The sequence below is a fragment of the Erythranthe guttata genome, chromosome 14, assembly GCF_056151865.1.
Source record: "Erythranthe guttata isolate IM_541 chromosome 14, IM_541, whole genome shotgun sequence".
Taxonomy (NCBI): Eukaryota; Viridiplantae; Streptophyta; class Magnoliopsida; order Lamiales; family Phrymaceae; genus Erythranthe; species Erythranthe guttata.
Window position 1 is genome coordinate 4,002,571 of NC_142546.1, and position 20,260 is coordinate 4,022,830.

At 33.1% G+C, this 20,260-nt stretch overlaps 4 protein-coding genes and 1 long non-coding RNA gene across 7 annotated transcripts; 2 read left to right on the forward strand and 3 right to left on the reverse strand.

The window, feature by feature from the left end:
* The first annotated feature begins 457 nt into the window (after positions 1–457).
* Positions 458–2,765, forward strand: LOC105959507 (uncharacterized). 2 transcript variants are annotated; one of them, XR_001172953.2, is made up of 4 exons: positions 654–1,078; positions 2,007–2,047; positions 2,213–2,311; positions 2,545–2,765. It is a non-coding gene; the product is annotated as an uncharacterized LOC105959507 (long non-coding RNA). The 2 variants fall into 2 exon arrangements; XR_001172952.2 differs by lacking the exon at positions 2,213–2,311 and having other exon boundaries at positions 458–1,078.
* A 1,623-nt stretch (positions 2,766–4,388) lies between these two features.
* LOC105960275 (uncharacterized) lies at positions 4,389–5,969 on the reverse strand. 2 transcript variants are annotated; one of them, XM_012984444.2, is made up of 3 exons: positions 5,537–5,969; positions 4,869–4,982; positions 4,389–4,754 (listed from the first exon to the last, which is right to left on the reverse strand). In XM_012984444.2, exons 1-3 carry the CDS (start codon positions 5,918–5,920, stop codon positions 4,572–4,574), a joined length of 681 nt encoding a protein of 226 aa, XP_012839898.1. In that variant the 5' UTR covers positions 5,921–5,969; the 3' UTR covers positions 4,389–4,571. The 2 variants fall into 2 exon arrangements, with proteins under 2 accessions (XP_012839898.1, XP_088670538.1); XM_088814412.1 differs by lacking the exon at positions 4,869–4,982.
* Positions 5,970–9,518: 3,549 nt separating this feature from the next.
* On the reverse strand, positions 9,519–10,975 carry OFP2 (ovate family protein 2). Its single transcript, XM_012984452.2, has one exon. It carries the CDS (start codon positions 10,695–10,697, stop codon positions 9,663–9,665), a length of 1,035 nt encoding a protein of 344 aa, XP_012839906.2. The 5' UTR covers positions 10,698–10,975; the 3' UTR covers positions 9,519–9,662.
* A 5,307-nt stretch (positions 10,976–16,282) lies between these two features.
* LOC105959516 (MYB family transcription factor) lies at positions 16,283–19,487 on the reverse strand. The gene is made up of 2 exons (XM_012983627.2): positions 17,470–19,487; positions 16,283–17,047 (listed from the first exon to the last, which is right to left on the reverse strand). Exon 1 carries the CDS (start codon positions 18,890–18,892, stop codon positions 17,552–17,554), a length of 1,341 nt encoding a protein of 446 aa, XP_012839081.2. The 5' UTR covers positions 18,893–19,487; the 3' UTR covers positions 16,283–17,047; positions 17,470–17,551.
* LOC105959524 (transcription repressor OFP17-like) lies at positions 16,487–17,325 on the forward strand. The gene has a single exon (XM_012983640.2). The coding sequence runs from the start codon at positions 16,487–16,489 to the stop codon at positions 17,117–17,119; it is 633 nt and encodes a 210-aa protein (XP_012839094.1). The 3' UTR covers positions 17,120–17,325.
* Positions 19,488–20,260: the final 773 nt, after the last annotated feature.

Consider the following 20,260-nt stretch of genomic DNA (forward strand, 5'->3'; position numbering starts at 1 on the left):
TCGTTTTGATATTTGTTGTTTGATGTTAAAACTATGTACATCTTATTATATGATTGCCATGTAATTTCAAATCATAGAAGAGTGTATTTTGAAAACAACAAATTTTCTATGACAATTAATTGTAAAATAATAAATTTCTATACAAATAGTAGATTTTATTTTATGGACATGACATCCAAATTTTAAAAGACATTTTTCGCCGTTAATGTTTATTTTTTGTTTTTGAATTTTTTTTTCTCAAGAGTTAAAGACGTTGTCTTTTTTTTAAAAGAGCGTTGAATATTATGTGTTGACAGATCAACACAGTAATATACAGTGTGACACAATAATTAAACAAAAATCTATTTTTTCTTGATGATTGACAGGTTAATACAGTAAGAGCCCTTTTGCTTTATTGGAAAAAGTTAGATTGATGGATTAATCCGACTAGAGCACATATTAGGATTATTGGATTCCAGGCCGGCTTTGATTCCAGGCCCGGTCACTTATCCTGCATTTCGATGATTATTTCATCCCACCTCGGGAGGTCCAATTAGCTAATCCCACATACATCTCGATTGAAACCTTACGTCATATTACCAAGTTGCCATCTGCAAAATTTAACAATTGCAAAATAACCGGATATAAATAAATTTATTCTCCCGAGATGAATTATTGTGACCTAACGATGCAGAGAGATTTCAATTGTTCATTTTATCTCTGCATTTTTTCTCTTCATCTTCTTTAAAATTCCTATTTATCATTTTTTTCATTTCGATTCTTGTACACACAGTAGTTCATACGTACGAGCGGCAAATTTTTGCACTCGAGCAGCAACAGATCGTGGCTGGATTGCAGTATTTTCGTGTACGGTTGTTCGAATGTGAACGGGAGGAATACCCTGGTGATGGGTTTGAAATAGAAGAACTTCGGCGTCTTCGCGGTGGCGCCGAGGTTGAAACTGGGCACGTTTTCGCGGCGGCGGTGGTGGAGTTGTCTTTTATGTATCCCTTTTCTAATTGAATCTAATAATTTCTCTCTCTCCAGATTAGGATTGCCGCTGGCACCTTGTTAGTTCTCTCCCGGTCAGCCATAGTCGGTATCTCAAATTATATGTTTCAATATTTATCTATCTTAATTTCAGTTCATTTGCTAAATTCCTAATTTCACATGATTGATTTCCTATACTCATTCACCCAACATGTTCTAGAACATATCGAGGGTGTTGTATGTATAGTTAGATTGATTATAGGGATTCAGGATTAAAATTCTTTAAAGGCACTTAAAAATTTATTATTTATTATATATCCTGGCATATTTGTAGTTCTCATTTTCCCTTATTTCAACCATTATTCTCTTATATCTAATTTCATACACATGTGGTTGTTTTTGTGTAGAAATTGTATATGTTATAAGAAATCTGATACGAACAGGGGTTTGATGCCCAATTACGTAGACATACTCTTGGGGGTAATAATTTGGATTATTAAAGTTGTATGGACATATTTGTAGGTCTTGTAAGTGATGATTTGGATTATGGTAATATTTGTTTAATAGTTTCTTTTGCACATTAATTATGTTGATATACTTTTAGAACTATGATTGTGTTTGAAGTGCAATTCAGCATATGACTTTTTGAATGTTTACAAACTAAAAATTCGTTGAGCAAAGTCACATTGGGGGACAAACTAGTGACGTTGTTAATGTTACCGATGAAGAAATTCTAAGTTGTGGCTTAAATAATCTGTGATCTATTTTTACGTGATTAAATTCTTTCTAGTTATTCCCATAAACAAATGAAATAATAGATTTTTATTATTTTATTTTACACTATTCATTGCAAAATGTTAATCCATGTGTCTCTTTATTTTGTGGAGAACTAAAACATAGCTTAGTGAGCTTGAATTCAGTTTATATGTTTATGCTTTTAATAAAATATATTGCAATTTCCTTGTAGATTATGTAAACAATTGTTTGTTCAACTGATGTTTAGAGTGAGTCATCTAATTTATTTTCTCCTTTTGTAGATTATTTATTGGGAGTGATTCTTAGCAAGTAGTCGAACCAGGTAATCGTTAATCATTTTTGTCATTCCCTTCGTAGGTCTTTGTATCATTCCCTTCATAACTAACAATATACTTCCACTAATTTTTTATGTTAACGATTTTCTTTTTAATGTTCTATTCTCAATTACCAACTGCCAATTTCCATGTAAACATTTTTCTTTTGACAGGTTCTCATCGTAGACAAATAAATTGAATTTCTTATATATATAAAAAAAAGAACTAATAGATTGAACAACAAAGTACTACATATTTCAGCTAATTGCGAGGTAAATAATCGACTACAAGTTCTTCTATGCTTGAATACTTTCTTTTTTTTCCTTTCTGATTACTTCCTTTTCCGGTCTTGGTGGACAATAACCAAATGTTTGATACAATATAAGTTCAATACTGAAAAATTGGTATAAAATTGAGTACGAACACAAAATACATAGTTTTATAGTCAGTTCTTTCTTCATTAACTCAAGCAATGTATTTCCTATTTTTCCCCCTTTTGTAACAGGTGAAGGATGGTGATCAAGAACTACCAAAGTTGATACCAAAGTTGATTTGAGATGCTATGCTTTGATTTATTCAGGAATTATTTCTTCCATACTAAGTTTTTGTTAATACATTGTTTTTTTTTTTCTTTTCTAGTTAATGTAGTATGAATATTAAAAGATAGTTAATTTTTGTATTGTTTCTTCAATTTGACTCGTATATTAATAAAATTTATTTATTTCATATTGTCTTGAAGTTTGATTGTTTATTTTTGGAAATGAGTTATGGATCGATAGCAAAAAAATGGAGGAAGAATTCATTCATCTAAATAAGTTGTAGAAACAAAACAAAGAAGGTGAAATGCATCTTTTAAATATATATTGAGGGCAATTTGGTAACTACACGCATCAATCCTACCTTGTCTTGCAAACCTAAGATGACGTTGAAATCAGATTTAACTTAATCCCAATATGTTTGCCTGTCAAACCTAACATGAAATTTAGTCATAAACCACCAATCCCAACAGTGTAATCCAAGGGGCCTAATCCTATCCCACCTAAGGTCCTAAACCCATCTTGAAAAGCAAAAGGCCCCTAATATTACTGAGTTAGTGAGTATTAATGGCCCGTTAAGGTAGCGGACCGGGACCTGGTGCCCACAAGGAACCAACTCATTGGAGATGAGCTGCTATCATAAATCCGAGATTCCACTATCAGCACTAATCCCATTACAGTGCGACAACTCAAAACAATATGCCAAAATAGCAATTAGTTACTTCAACAAATTAAAGTGTATGTTATTTTTTTTGACACATAAATTCGATTTTTCTTTTTGGAATGATTATTAATGAATTGTTGATTCTTTTGTTATGTACGTGTATGTGTGTAGAAAATCACATACTCTCTGGTGGATTTGATTAGGGCAAGCCGATATATATAAATGCGCGGGTTGTTATTTATGTTCGATCTTTACCGCCGAGCCTAAGGGTTCTGAAGAAACCGAAACATTCGAAGCCAAGCTTTTCTACCAAATCGGTATGTTTTATCTTTCTTGTAGTTTACATAGTTAGAATCTACATATTCAACTTTTTACAACTTCATAAACACATACGCATCCTATGAAATGAATCGAAATGGAGAGGACTTGAAACAACTCCGAAAATAAGCAAGTATGAAACCCTAGAAAGTTCAATCCCGATACCACATAAATGAAACAAACGATTACATTGCCTAACTCGACTAATGCAATTATAAGACCGAATCAATGGACTCGAAATAACATGCAGGTTAATAGACGATTCACTTAGCATATGTTTGGTTCAAAGAATATGACAAGTAAAAGGTGAAAGTGTAAGGTAGATTAATTTTCTTGTTTGGTTGGAAGGTAAAATATACTAAGTCAAGTAATTTGGAGTAAAAAGTTAAAAATAATTACACTAAAACAAGGGAAATGTGTTTCCATCAAGAATAAGCCGGCCGTCAATCAAGGATCGGGGAAAGTGTTCGAGAATCATCCAATACAACAAATAACACCAATAAGCATGTTTTCTCTCGCCAAAAGATTGTCGCCTCAGGAAACATGACTCCGTGCATTTTAATATATTCATTTGAATTATAATTTTCCGACAATATTTTAAATATATAAATATTAAATTATGTTAATTTACTAATTAAGAATAAAAACTATGTATTTTCATTTTTCTTTTCTTCTAACTACCAAACACAATAATCAAAGAAAATAACTTTCTAGAAAATAAAAATTATGTTAATTTACTAATTAAGAATAAAAACTATGTATTTTCATTTTTTTTTTCTTCTAACTAACAAACACAATAATCAAAGAAAATAACTTTCTAGAAAATAATTATTTTCCATAACCAACCAAACACACTAGAGATTTTCAAATTCGTTTGCTTTTCACATTTTAATTTTCGTCATTCTAAAATCGATGAACCAAACAAAGCCTTAAGATGCATTCGGATGAACGGGAATAACGTCGCAAATACTGAATTTAAATAATATATATTTAATTATTATTTACCTATAAAAACTAAGTATCAACAAGATGAACAAAATTGACGTCAGCTGCACCGGGTCCGTAGTAAATCTCCGCTTTGAAAGTTTGGGCATTTTGGGAACCCGCGGGCCTGGCGGTGAACGTCAAACACAATACACGACCGGAGCACATGTATTCGGTTGCTCTGATCACGTCCGCCACATAGTATCTGGTGGACTATAAACATAACAAAATCGACAACAAGAGATTAAATACTAAAAAAAGAAAATCGAATTTATTTAAAAAAAAAAAAAAAGGAAATACAATCGAAAAAAGAATAAAACCACGTACACATGTTTGACTGAAGTAACCCATTGCTAGTCTAGCAGCTTCACTGACATCTCGCTTTATTTTGGGATTATTGGGATTTTTGTGGGTGGTAGAATCCCGCTCATAGATGATAGTCTGTAATAATTTTTTTTATTTGAAGGATAAAATTGAACGTAATAAATTATTAGATAAAAAATATGAAATTAGAAGAAATTAAAAAAGAAAAAAAAAAGGACATACATAAGTCTATAATTTAAAAGTAATAAATTATGATAGTTGTATTGCGGGTGGTGGAATCTCGACCGTAGATGAGAGGTAAATAACGAAAAACCCCTTGAATTTATGTTAAATAACGAAAACACCCTAACAATTTGTAATGCCAAAAAAATACTGAGGATTGCTTCCGTCTTACACCAAACCTTTTACCGTGTGACTTTTCGTAAAATTTTTTTTTTATTCTAGGGAATAGACTTTACACAATTTCAGATATTTTATTTTACTTCCCACCTATTTAAAAGAAGGTATAATCGATTGTACATATTCTGTTAAAAACTCGACAGTTAATCAAAGAGCGATTTTGGTTATTACGGGTAAGTGGGGGTGTTTTCGTCATTTAGCCTATGTTCAGGGAGTTTTGTAATTTACCCTAAATAAAATTAGATAAAAAGAAAAAGAGAAAGGGAACGTACATAAGTCTCGGAGAAATCCTTATCTTCCAATTTATTGATTTGTTTGTGTATCTTATTGATCCGGTTGTTGTCCTTAAAATCCAGCTCTAATTTCTGGAGTTGTCTGCGTATCCTATTGATCCGCTTCTTCGTCTCCGTGTATTTGAAATTCTTCAATTCCGGCGGATTCTTCTTCGTCTCCGGCGGCGGATATTTGGACTTCTTCGTCGCCGGCGGCGGATATTTGGACTTCTTTGTCGCCGGCGGCGGATATTTGGACTTCTTCGTCTCCGGCGGCGGATATTTGGACTTCTTTGTCGCCGGCGGATGTTTCTCGATTTCTGAATCTCTATCGTGCAGTTTCGAAACTTTACTGCCGTCGCCGCTGGATCCGCGAGAAACCATCTTATCACTTTCTATCTCAGAAGCCCTAATCGTTTCTCCCTTGGCCTTCTTAAATACTATTTAACAATAATAATAATAATAATAATAATAATAATAATAATAATAATAATAATAATAATAATAATAATAATAATAATAATAATAATAATAATAATAATAATAATAATAATAATAATAATAATAATAATAATAATAATAATAATAATAATAATAATAATAATAATAATAATAATAAGGGTAAATTACAACCAACCTCCTAAAGTATGGTCAATTTACAAACAAATTCCTCTTGTTTGGATAATTGCATCTACCCCTCAACTATGATTTTTTTTCTTACACCTTCACCCTTATGGTGTCAAATTCAACATAATCATCTGGATTTCGTGGAATGTGCTCTAGTTTGTACTCGTTTTGTGTAAAAATACAGTTTTTGATGCATCATAGTCTGATATATACACAAGCCAAAAAACACAGATTATGATCATCTTGCTTCAAAATGTGGAGTTCGAATGGGATAAAATGGGTACAAAAGTGATAATATTCCATATAATCTCGAATATTCCACTAAATTTTATAGTTGAAGAGCGTAGTTGTAATTACTCAAACATGAAGGGCAGAGAAGTGGTTGTAATTTGCCCTAACAACAACAACAACAACAACAACAACAACAACAACAACAACAACAACAACAACAACAACAACAACAACAATTTATTATTATTATTATTATTATTATTATTATTATTATTATTATTATTATTATTATTATTATTATTATTATTATTATTATTATTATTATTTAAAAAAAGGTTATCTAGGTAATGGGCTGGATTTTGAGAGTGGATTTTGAAGCTGGGTTGGGCTGTGGCAGGTCTTTTACCAAATTGAAATTGGTCGTCAAGCTTTTTACCTGGCAATAAAATTCAAAAAATTCCTACAATTTTTATGATTTTCTATAATTTCAAAATCTCTCAAATTGTTACGTTTTTATCGGATTTCATCAAGTAGGAAATAACAATATTCAAATGGATGACAATTATCTCGATTTTTAGGTAAATAATTGCTTTTTTTTATAACAAATTCACTAATTATGTGTTTGTGTACAGGAAATCCCACTTGTTATTCTGTATAAAATCAACTCAGGTCCTTTTTTTTCTTAATGAAGGATTCTGCAGTCAATTATATAGGTGTAATGGGCTCGTATAATAGTTTATAAATCATACGAGATACGTAAACTAAACTAGGATAATTATATGTGACACGTTCGATCTAGCGACCATTGACAATTTAATTTATATAATTTATTTACATAAAAAAGGACATTTTTCTATTTCTGTTGTCTTCTTCTTCTTTTTTCTTTGGTCAAAATAAGTGGATGGGCCTTATAATTAAAAATTATTGATCACAATTTAAACAAAAATATAACTAAAATCGGTGATTATGTTTTGAAAAGGAGTCCCCTAACAACCTATCAACTCTCATTCTTTTACGTATGAAATTATAACTAATGTGTATGTCGTAAGCCACACGACAATGTACGTATTTAGAGCTCGTTTGACTAAATTTATTTTAAATCGTCTATAAACTCTTAAATTTGAGAAGTTGTTTTAAAAGCTGAAAAAACTGTTACTTTTATTTTTAGAATCAATTTTTGAAATATTTGGAAAATAAGTTTATAATTTATTTTTATTGTTTTTAAGATCTTAAGCAAATAAGTTTTCCAATAACTTATTTTTAGACTTTTTAATAATTTTTTTGACAAAAATTCCAAACACTTTAAAAAAAAATTATAATCTCTTAAACATCTTTTAAGTTATTTTTAACAGTTTATAAGTTAGGTCAAACAGCTTCAAAATAGACAAATCACAATTTAAGGATTCCAGTTGAAAACTTTTTCAACTTATTTACAGATTGTAGCTAAGCAAGCTCCTAATATACATTTAGACACGGCCACGGACTAAGTTCGAAGATGGTCCCACTCGAACTTGGCCACAAACTAGCTAGCCAATATGTGACGGGCGATTCGATTGAGTAATCATTTTTAATAAATATTAATAATAACTGTCGATTTGATTATGTAACTATATATATATATATATATATATATATATATATATATATATATATATATATATATATATATATATATATATATATATAATTAGATAATTTAAAGAATATATATAAATGTGCATGAACAGCAAAAGCCTGTGCAAATGAATGATTATACTTTTCTTTTTCTTTTTTCTTTTTTTTACTTTGGACAACTCTTAAAAAGTGGCTTTACTTATTAGGCCTACCTTGCCCTTATCTACAAAATAGTTATGCCTCCATTATTTCAAAATATATTGTGGACATGCTTTATTCGAATATTGGAAAATCAATTTTTTTGAAAGGTAAAATTAAATAGAAAGTGATCAAAACATAAAGGTGAAGAACAAACAAGAACAACCTGTCAATCTTTTTCATTTCTTGTAACTCCCTGTATTTTTCAGACATGTCAGTAAGAATAATATATATGTAATAAATAAATTCTTTCTCAAAATAGAACACTACACATCACAATATATAATATTCCCTTCTTCTGACAATGATATCTATTAACCACAAATTTCCGTGTCTGCAAAATATAAATTATACGAAACAAATATATTTATTAATCAAACGAAAATAGATGATTACGGTTTTTGAAAATGAAATGCTATTTGCGATTACAAAATTGCTATTCGCGGTTTATAACAAAACCTCCCAAAACTCTTAAAAATATCAAAAAACCCCCCAAAACTGCAAGTAGCCACAAAAAAAAAAATCGAAAATTCGAAATCAAGCTTGAAGAAGGGTTGGGCTTCGATTTTTCGATGTAATTTCGACCCTTTTATGTGTAATATGCATTAGGTAGGTCGATTACGGAACAAATTTCATGTTAAAAAGCCCTACAAATCGATTTGTAGGGCTTTTTTTTTCGCTAAAAAATGTTCGAATGCTTGCACTGCATTAATGGGCGCCCAAGTTGGGCTTTTACGTATTTTGGAGGGATTTTTGGATTTTTTTGGGAACTTTTGGGATTTTAGTGAAATAAAGTGTTTTTTTTTTTTTTTGAGTGTTTTGTTATAAACCGCGAATAGCAATTTTCAAACCGCAAAAAGCAATTCCCTTTTTGAAATTCTATTAATTCTTTTCTTTTAGATCGATTCAAGTGCTTAAAAACTTGTTTCTGAATCGAATAAACATAAACACCTTCAACTATATTTCTAGTGAGTTTCAACCTCAAACCTCTCAAATCTTTATTTTACTATTTGACCTTTTTTAATTCAATTTAATTTTACAATAGTCTTCTTAACCTTTTTGTGCTTTACTACTTCATCGTGTCCGACAAAAATAGAGCAAATCAAATCTTTCTTTGACAAAATGAATTATTTGTTTACGTGTTAAGTGCGTGTTCGTATTTATATTGTACAGACTCAAAAATTTGTGGTTAACAACGAGCACTTCCAAATACAGACACAATTCCAATTTATTTTTTTCATAATTACCAAAAATCAATTACAAAATTTTATATATAACATGTAAAAAAAATCAAGAAAGAACACATGAAATGTGGAGTTAACTAATTAAAGCCCTCTTTAGTTCTACTAAGAAGCTACAATTAATATATATTTCCAAATATTACATAAATACATTTATCATAAACTAGAAAGAAAAAAAAAAAAAGATGAATATATATTTATGTAGAACTAATTAATTAATTAATTTCGAGTTGAGGCATATTAAACCAAATTTGCTCAAATGCCTTAACAATAAGATCATGGTACTGGTAGGAATTCAAGGAAAGATAACAAGCAAGAAGATGTTCCAATTCCTTGGATGCCCTAATATTATTCTCCACAATCATTTCCATCATAGATTCCCGGAAATCTTTTTCCGGGTCGAAAGATGCCTTCACAATAGCGAAACTCTCCGAATAAAACGACAAACCCTTCTTTTTCTTCTTCTCCTCGTCTTCATAATCGTAATCATAATCACGATCGCCACTTAATTTCACGCTAGTTGGTTTTCTTCTGCTACCGTTCGAAGCTACTCTAGGCCCATTGGCCCGTATCTTCACTCCACTGGCCCGCGAAACCGATTTACGGGCCGCAATTTTCTTGCTCTTCTTGGCCCGAGGGGCGTTTTTGTCATTTTCCGAAGAAGGTAGTGCTGGCTTCGCGGCCGGCTTGGTGCGAATCGGAGGGAGTTCGTTGAATTCTTCGAATCCGTTCATGAGGTTGTCTATTGTTGGACGGTTGTTGCCGCTGACGTCGATGATGATGTCACCACCATCGTCTTCGTCATCGTCGTCAGCTTCGGAAGAAGTAGTGGCAATTACTAGTTTGCAAGTACAGCAAGAATCATTACACGTGGCAGCATCTAATGAATCGGATTCGTCGTCTTCCCGGAAACGCTCTTGATGATGATCGAGTACCGTTCCGGGCTTAAGCCAGACGGGAAAATTGCGGTCGGGCCCGGGAAATAACACGGAAGGGTTGTTGATGAATTGCGGTTGTTTCTTCGGAGACGGCATGTAGACGGTTTTGCGCTTGGATTTTTTCTTGGAGGAAGATTTTCGGGGAGATTTGTCGAAGGTTTTATTGTTAGGGTTCGTGTCGGTGATTCGGTACGAGGATTTTGTTGGATAGGGATTGTTGTTGATGCTTCTTGATTTGATGCTCATATCTCTCAGCTTGTAAAACCAGGCATTCGGCATCATATCTGACAATCTGAACTTGTGATTTCCCATTTGATTGATCTATTTCAAGATTTTTTTTTTTTTTTTTGGGAATTTTATTATGTATATATATGCTTAAGAATGATATATTCAAGAGATTGGTTGATATATGTACCTATATTTATATAGGACAGGTTTTGCTTTACACAAAATTACAAACATATGCATTTGGTTATAGAGAAAATTATGCTTTTGGTCCTTTATGTTTGGCCTATTTAGACATTTAGTCCTCTTACTTGTCATGTTTCACATTTTACACACACTAACTTTGCAAATATAGTATTTTTGGTCCTATTTCGCGTGTTTTTTTTTTTTTGGTTTTTAATTTTATGAGGTGGCAAATAAATTTGACGGAATTTACTTGGACACCTAGAAACTATAAATTCTACATCCACGGCACTGCAAATTTTTCATTATGTAAGTGGACGAATGTGTAAACCAAGTTAGATCAAAAGCATTTATATATAATTTTTAAGTTTCACCATAGATAAATGTCGGCGAGTTTGTTAGCTAAATCATTAAAAAAAAAAATTGGGTAAAATTCAAAACACTAGTGAAATATGACAAAAAAATGCTAAGATTTTGTAAGGACTAAATCCCTAAATATAAGAACATCCATGACTAAAAATACAATTTACCAAATTTATACATGTGTGATATAATACAAGCGTGTGAAGTTCGTCCGTAAACATTGGTTTGACTAGAAGGTTCCATATACAATGGTTTTAATAGAATAAAGTAACAATTTATTTGCACGCATGGGTACAACTCAACTTGTTCCGGAACGGTGAGTTGGTGCAAGGTCTTAGGATCGAATCGTGGCAGCCGGAGTGTTAGAATTTCAACTCCAATAAGGATTATTTCCTTGTCGGCACCAGGGATGAGGCTTCTGAGGACGAGAGATTTCGCAATTTAGTGCAAGTTACAATTTATTTTTCTCAAATTTTCCGGGACGGTCTTAAAATTATTGGACTAACCAAGTATTAAATTATATATAATTTTGTCAAACAAGATTTGTAATTTTGTTATGAAAAAAAGAAAAAAAAATAGAGATTTAGTGAAATAGAAAGAGAATCAAAATGATGTGTTTAATCCTAGTTTTGTATAAAAGTAATAATTGAATGGTGGTGGGGCCGCCGTGATGGGAAACACTGGCATGCATGAAATCAAGTGGAAGCAACAGCCCAGATTTGCTGCTGCCCTGCCTTTATATACCACACAAACAAACAACCAACAATTTCTCCATTCCACTTTTCTTCTTTATATAATAATAAATTACTTTGTGGGCCATGGGGTTTATGTATATACATTTTCAATTATATATCATCACAAGGAAAGAGAGGAAATAATTTTATTTTTGGGTCAATTGAGTGTAAATAAAGTAATTGTGACAAACTCTTCCCTAAAGTTTATGGAATGTTTATTTAATTTCATCATATATTCATAAATATATATAGAGGTACCTTACATTTCTAATGAAATACATACCGAAGGGAGTTGTTTTTTTATTTTATTTTAGTAAAATATGTTTTGAGCGAATAATTTGACAAAATATACTGTAACAGTCAAATTATGTTTGAAGTTGTCGCAAAAATGTATTTTATAAGAAGAATTTGAAAAAGAAAATTAATGTTTGTTTGGTTTTTAGTAAAGATATTTTTTTTATTGTAGCAGTCAATTTTTTTTATAATTATGATTGGAGAGTTGATCCTAACTAATAAGGGGCCCTAGGCAAGAGAGAAAAAAAAATCAAAGTCCCATGTATTATTTTATAAAACTTTTTATCTTTTTTATATAATCATTTTTATTTTATATATGTATGAATTAAGAATTTGAGGTCCACCGACTAATATGGTTTGGATAATTGAGAGTTGAGGATACATTTTTTTATTTATGTTTTTCATATGTAATTTTTTGTTAGTTTTTTAGATGAGATGTGATAAATGTTTTTTAAGTTTTAAAATACAGTTTTGATTATAAATTAGAGTTTGTCCATTTTTTTATGCTGAATTTCGCAAAATTCAAAACATAAAATATGTAGTTTTATTTTAGATGAATAAGATATGATTTATGAATGAATCAATAAACCGTACTCGCAAATTCAATTTTTCTCCATTGCACTTTGGCTCAATATTACTTTACCCCTTTTTACTTTCGATTGCATCGATTTGCTTCTCTGTACTTGAAAAATTGTTACAATGTAGCCCTCGTTTTTAGTTATCAGACATTTGACCTTAACACCATTTAGTCTGTGCCGTCAAATTACAAAAATGCCACCCCTCCCAGTTTAAATAATTATTAAAAAAAAATTAAGACAACGAGAAAGCATAGTCCACGACAACAATCACAAATATTTTTTTTTTTTTGTATAATTATTTAAATTGAAAGCATTGGCTTTTTTTGTAATTTTCAGACCTTAGACCAAACGGTGTTAAGCTCAAAGGTTTGACGGCGAGGGCCAATTGAAATAATTTTCCAAGTACAGGTGGGCAAATCGATGCAATCGCGAGTAGAAGATGGTAAAATAATATCGAGTCAAAGTAAAGGACGGGAAAGTGGAATTTACCCTTATCTAAAATTCAAAACGTAATTTATTCATACATAACTATGCTATAGGCATCCAATATATTTAGCGAATCAATTTGGATTAGAAAAGTGATTCAAAGAACTACAATTTTCGTGTTTCGAATATTGTCAAAACCAGATTAGAAATACAATTTCCGTGTTTCGAACATTGCGAAAATCATATTAGAAATCAGTGTAATAAATTAAAATTATTCTCAAGTCCTTTTAGATGATCTTCATAAGTGATAAAGCATTCCTTGTGTGCAATGATTGAGAAGAAGTAATAATGGAGTATGATTTAATAGCTACAAAAGAAAAGGCAAATATGTCTATGCATAGCTGTTTTTCCCAAAATTCCGTGCTCCAGAAATGATGGACGCCATGCACGATTTTGTTCAACTGTTTAAATAAAGTTGTTTCAATTAATTAGTCGCGTGCTACCTCATTTTTGTGATTTATTAATTAATTAATTAATTGCATTCATAACTAAAACATCCAATTTCAGCATAGTATTTACGGGTCGCCGGACAAGTTATTGGGATATCAAACATTAAACAAAGTCTAATTATTTAGTTAATGGTAAATTACAACCATCCCATGATGTATGGTTAAATTACGAAAAACCCTCCTCTTGTTTGGATAATTACATCTACCCTTCAACTATGTATCATCTTACACATCCATCCTTATGGTGTCAAATTCAATCTGATATAGTTTGTACTCGTTTTGTGTAAACATAAAGTTACTGATGCACCACAATCTGATATATACAAACCAAAAAACACATCTTATGATCATCTTGCTTCAAAATGTGGAGCTCGAATGGGATAAAACGGGTACAAAAGTAATAATATTCCATATAATCAAGAAGATTCCACTAAATTTGAAACCGCAAGGGTGGACATGTAAGAAAATTTATAGTTAAGGGAGGCTATTGTAATTACCCAAATAAGAGAGGAATTTTCGTAATTTTATCATATCCCAGAGGTGGTCGTAATTTACCCGTTTAGTTAATAATAGTTAATACTTAATATTCCCAACCAAACGATGCATATATGTGTTGCATTCTTATACTATAGAAATCGCATGTAACGATTTATGGTATACATTGATAAACTAAGATATGCAATAAAATGTCTTTCTATATATATATAAAAAAAAAAATACATATCAACTATCTGGTGATTAAATTCACCTCTAAAAAAAATAGATTTAATGGCTATAATAGTTTAATGAATATAACCCCGCCAAGATATTAGTAAGATTATTGGCTATTGTGCCCCATAGGGAGATGTCTATTTTCATCTCGTCACATAATTAGTCTAATGTGGGCTACATTTCGCGTGCATCAGTTTGTGAACTGTTGCACAAATTATGAGCATTCCAAGGCTATGAATTGACGGAGCTAGGTGGAACGGTTAACCGTCGATTCTCAATTAATCTCAAGCCTATATGGTCCTTAGTAGGATCCTTAGTAGCTAGCTCTACTAATACTAATTACCGGTAATGTTTACGAGATTGATAAATTTGATTGAATTGATCATACATTGTCTATCATAATATATCATTGACACGTATTGTGAAATTGATAGGGTCTGATCTAGGGGCGGTAAACGAGTCAAGCCGACTGGTGAGCTCGATGAGCCGGCTCGAAAAAAGCTCGAACTCGGACTCGAGTTTTTCGAGCTCGAGCCACTTTTTAGTTGTTCGTGAGCTCACAAGCCGGCTCGCGAGCCTTATTATTATTTTTTTTTATTTTACATATATTATTTTTTATTTAATAATGTATAATAATATAAAATGTTATAGAAATAAATAAAATATAAATATAAATATTAAAAATATATATATATAATTACAATTTATTGTTTATTTTGTAATTTTGTTTTAAAATAATTTTTAATAATAATAATTAAATAGATATTTAAAAAAAAAAACCAAACAAAATGGGCTCGTCTCGAGCTCGACAAAATGGCATGAGCTCGAGTTCGAGCAAAAAAAGAACAAACCAAGCTCGACAAAATAGACACGAGCTCGAGCTCGAGCCTGCCAAAAGAGGCGATATTTTGTTTGGTAGCTCACTTGCAAGCCAAAAGAGCCTGTCATTACATTCTTTTAAGTTTGACCAGAAAACGTAGCGGGAAATTTGATATGTTTCTTAATTCAGGGGTTTGTATTCGACACACCCCATAATCCAGAGGGTACAAAATGAACTTTACCCAATTTATAACTATGCAAGTCTCATGAGTTGCTCATAAACAAGTTCAACAGTGCACGGCTCCAAATTCAAACAATACGAAGATGTAGGGGCTATTCGCCACGTGTCCGGCAATAAGAGAATGACGCCTAATACAAATCCAAACACTTGGTGCAAATCTACGCGTCAACCTACAAAACAGTGCAGACACTATGAGACTCGTCATGGGTTGTCCCAGCTATTGCCCTAACAACAACCAAGTCGGTGACCGATAATTATAAGGAGAGTAGGAAGCTCCTCAAATGAACAAAATCACTTGCCCTATATGTAATGAATGAGCTTCCTATTTATAGTGATGAGTTAACGAGTCATCTATTTAAAGGATCTTGATTCTTGAATGGCCGCTAATTATATGGCTTTCTCATAAAAATAAAATCATTTCGTCCTCATGGGCCTAGTTTCATTTATACTCCAACAGTCTTAAGCCCAATATTTTCACTAATCAAGAAAAGAAAAAAAAAATAATGGCAAGTAGAATGCTAAAAATCTAATACATGATAAGTTTATGAAGTAAAAATATGTTGATATAAGATAATTTACAATAATTCAAGTTGGGTACCTGGTTATTTACTCCGGATGGATTTGAACCATACATTTGATTAAATAACTACTCACTAAGCACATATACACATGGATGTGTGTGTGTGCGTGTGTGTGATTATATGTAGATCTACGATTCAAAACCTCCCGGTATAAATAATCAGGTGTAGTGGGATGCCATAGAATAATAACCAACACTTTATACCAAGAGAGGACTTTGTAAGTGCTAGGCAACTAACATAATAAACATTTCATTCGAGACAATTGAAAACAATTTCGTATGTATGGTACACCACTTTCCCTAATGAGAGACCATCACTATTCAAACGTGAATTCCACACAAAACCCTTTTTACTCAAACCCCTTTAAATAACAGAAACTGCAAAAACAAAACAGCCAACTACTGTGTGTGTGTGTGTGTGTGTAATTATCGAAAGATATGATGATGGCTTTATCGTCCTTCAAACGCAACGTTTACAAACCATGCAAGAAAATACTACACCTCTTCAGATTCAGGCTCCACAAACCCGTCTTTGTGAAATCTCTGCACAACGGTCACCGGAAACCTAGAGCCCGGAAAACCAGCACCACTGCCGCCTCCGCCGCGGCAGCCAACAACACCGCCTACGAGGGCCGTTTCCCGAAAATCCTGTCGGTCCTTCATTCACTGAGACGGAACAGAGATCAGACGGACAGGGTTTCGGAGCTCAAGAGTTTCTCCGACGCGCCTTACCACAGAGAACCGTACCCTTCGCCCATCACGCCAGCGTACATAAGACTGGGCGTGGGGCCCACTAGTAGGAAGGAAGCTCCGGACAACGAGGAGGAGGAGGAGGATGACGTGGCGGGTGCGTGCAGGAGCTTCGAGAAGCACTTGATAGAGATGGTTGTTGAAGAAGGGAAGATGGGCGATTTGGTTGACGTTGAAGAGCTTCTTTACTACTGGAAGAATCTCAAGAGTCCCGTTTTTGCTGATTTGGTGGGCCGTTTTTACGGTGAGCTGTGCCAAGATTTGTTTTTTAATGCAAGTGAGAATTATGACGAAACGCCACGTAAAGGACTCCTCAGGTAGAGCTGCTTTATATGACAACTCGGTTTTTTTCCTTTTTTTTTTTTTTTTTAATGATTATGCGTTCAATGGAATAATAAACTACATACATGCAGAGCAAATGCTATGTAATTCATGAATAGTAGCTGAAAGAAATGTAATTGAAGTTTATGATTCCAAATATTTGTTAAAAAGACTAATTTTTTTCTCGGGTATTTACATACATTCTACTCGTAGGTCCCTAATTAGTACACAATACATATATATGCTATACATAAACTGAACCGATACTCCGAAAATAGAGTAAAAAACATTGGACAATATATATAAATATATATATATATATTTATGAAGCAATGTTACAATTGAAGTACCTGCTCGATTAGGATTGCGCCAAATGAAAACACCGAAAGAGCACAACGATTTTCCATTTACATATAAACGGAACCGCTCGTCCTAATTAGCCGTACCATTTGAAAATCCTCCATTAGAGACGTACACTTGCGACTTGATTAAAGTCTCCCCTATCTTAAAACCGGGCATGACCATAAACTCGACTTTGTATCTTTCTCCCACAAGAGATTTATATTCCTCGAGCTCCTTTGGAATTTCCATATAGAAATTCGAGAAATCACTTCCTTCCTTGACACCAAAAATTTCAGCTCTAGGCTCAATAAAAGCACTAAATCCTTGCAAATACCACACGAATCTCGCCATTCGTACAAACGCACGGTAAAACGGGGTGTGTGGATGAATCCCATTGGCCACAAAACTCCTGTGGTCCAAATTACCGAAAAATGACACTTCCATATCACGATGAACTACCAACAGATATTTATCTCTGCAAAACTCGGCGAAACTCGACTGCGGGTATTCCATCAAAGCAGCTATAGGGTCGTCCAATTTCATTACGTTCTCCTCGAAACAGGGCTGGTTTTGCGAAAACCCGTGAAACATCCTTCGAGCAACATAAGCTTCGAACGCGTATTTCTTGTGGGACCTCTTCGTGTACACAACGGACGGCTGTATTGCACTAGCGGCCTTGTCAAGATCCCACTCCGAATGTTTCATTAAGGCGATTAACGGCTTAGCAAAATCGTGAATAGCTTTTCCAACCGCCTTCACAATATTTTCAAACGAATAATGATTCAAACCCTTGAAAGATTCCTTTTCTCGTTTATTAATCTCTTCGGCTATCCCGTTGTTCCTTGTTTCCAACTCTTGAAGCTCTCTCCGTAAAACAGCCACCTCTTTGCCCTTATTCTTGGCACGAGACTTCAACTTCTCTAGAGCCTTCTCTTTAACATGGATTTCAGCGAGCAAAAGCGCCGAACATGCAGAAACTGTATTATCTTCCTTCAATAGATTCTCCTTATAAGCCTTCTTAATCGAGCAGAGAGTCTCGATCGAAGAGACTACCTCTTCATCAGCAGCTCTGATTTTCTCGGGATCGTACGGAATGTGAGCTTCTTGCAGCTTCATATACGCTAATTTCAACGCCAAAAGAGCATCGAACAATTTCAAAATCTCCACATTGCCGTTGTTCTCTACCTCAGTGGGCTTCGAACGAACTTTCGAGGCACAAAACACGAAATCATCGTTCGAGCTGCCGACTTCTTCGTCTAACGAAGGCGAACTACCCCCGTCTAGATCTTCAGATGTATTAAAGACACCGATGGACCTAAATCTAGAGACTTTCGCAAATTTCGAAACTCTATCGGAAATAATCGAAGAGGGTTTTAGGGGTTTTGAACTAGCTGCAAATTCCATCCCCTGCTTATTCGACTCAAAACCCATTCACCAAAAAACCTAACTGAGTCCAAGATCGGTTTTTTTTAGATCAACACAAATCAAATGTAACTCACATGTAGGCTTTAATCAAAGGCAAAGAAAAAGGGGGTTTAAAGTGGGGAACCAGAAGCAATATTCGCGGTTTGAACTCCGCAATTGAAGGGATCAATCAATTCAAATCAAAAGAAAAAAAATCAATTACACGCACGAGATTTTTGCGGATTCAGTAATCAATTAAAGAGGAAAGTTGAAAAATGTCTTACTGCGGAAGGCTCAAAAACAGAGGAGACAGTATTGAAAGTGACGGCGCCGTTTCCGGCATTGAAGGAATCGATTAAAGGTGAGAGAAAATGGAGCAATTGAAAAAAGTAGGGTTTCGAATTGAAGGAAGAAGAGTGTGGTTCAATACGACGTCGTCTGGAGCAAAGTTGCAGTGGGTAAATGCAGAGATAGTGGGGAAGTAGTTTTAGTGAAGGATTTGAGTGCGGCACTCATGGGCTCTGACACCGAACAGTGTGTTGAGGCAAAACGACGTCGTTTGCGGGAGCGGTGGTGATAGTTTTTGTTTTGTTTGCGCGGGGTTGCTGCGACGCACTAAAACAGAGTAGAGGGGACTGTTTTTAAATTCTATAATTTATGAGGGCCTTTCTGTAATTTGAGGAAGAAGATGCAATTTTGAAATTGAAGGGGGTTCTCTACGGGAAACCAGATAATTTAAAAACGTGCATCCTCCATGTTTGCATAATTGCATTTACACCTCCTCTAATTTGAAAAATTATGCATATATATGTTTATTTTTATATTAGGCCATCTCCAACGGCATTTAGACCTCCTCTAATTTGAAAAATTATGCATATATATGTTTATTTTTATATTAGGTCATCTCCAACAGTTATTTTAAAATTGGTTGTCTATACCTTTAATTTGATACACATGCCGTGTTATGCACCACCACTTCTAACTGTAATATTGTATACTCCAATAACATTGTTTATAATTTAAACAACAATTATATATTATTATTTTTTCATATTTTAATTTTCAAATTTCTGTAAAATTTGAAGATTAAAAGAGATGGGTTGTGGTTATCTTTTTATTTTTTTATTTTTTCACAATTGGTTAAATTTTAATTTTGATTTTTCAAATTTTAAGAACCAAAATTACCATTTGTTAAAATTTGCATTTTTCCATTATACTGTTGGAGCTCTGATTTTGGCCTTAAATTGTGTAAAAAGTGCAAATAATAGATTTGCACTTGACGGTTGGAGTTGCCCTGAGGTAACACCTTGACTGTCCTTGACCCATTGATCGTTGATTTTTCAAATTTCATTTTTAAATATGACCAAAATTTGAATAAATTATGTAGTTACGTTT

Coding starts and splice junctions, on each gene's coding strand:
- LOC105960275 (XM_012984444.2), bottom strand. CDS start 5,920: ATGGTTTCTCGCGGATCCAGCGGCGACGGCAGTAAAGTTTCGAAACTG. Junction 4,983..5,536: donor AGGATTTCTCCGAGACTTAT/GTACGTTCCCTT, acceptor AAATTATTACAG/ACTATCATCTATGAGCGGGA. Junction 4,755..4,868: donor GTTACTTCAGTCAAACATGT/GTACGTGGTTTT, acceptor TTATGTTTATAG/TCCACCAGATACTATGTGGC.
- LOC105959524 (XM_012983640.2), top strand. CDS start 16,487: ATGATGATGGCTTTATCGTCCTTCAAACGCAACGTTTACAAACCATGC.
- OFP2 (XM_012984452.2), bottom strand. CDS start 10,697: ATGGGAAATCACAAGTTCAGATTGTCAGATATGATGCCGAATGCCTGG.
- LOC105959516 (XM_012983627.2), bottom strand. CDS start 18,892: ATGGGTTTTGAGTCGAATAAGCAGGGGATGGAATTTGCAGCTAGTTCA.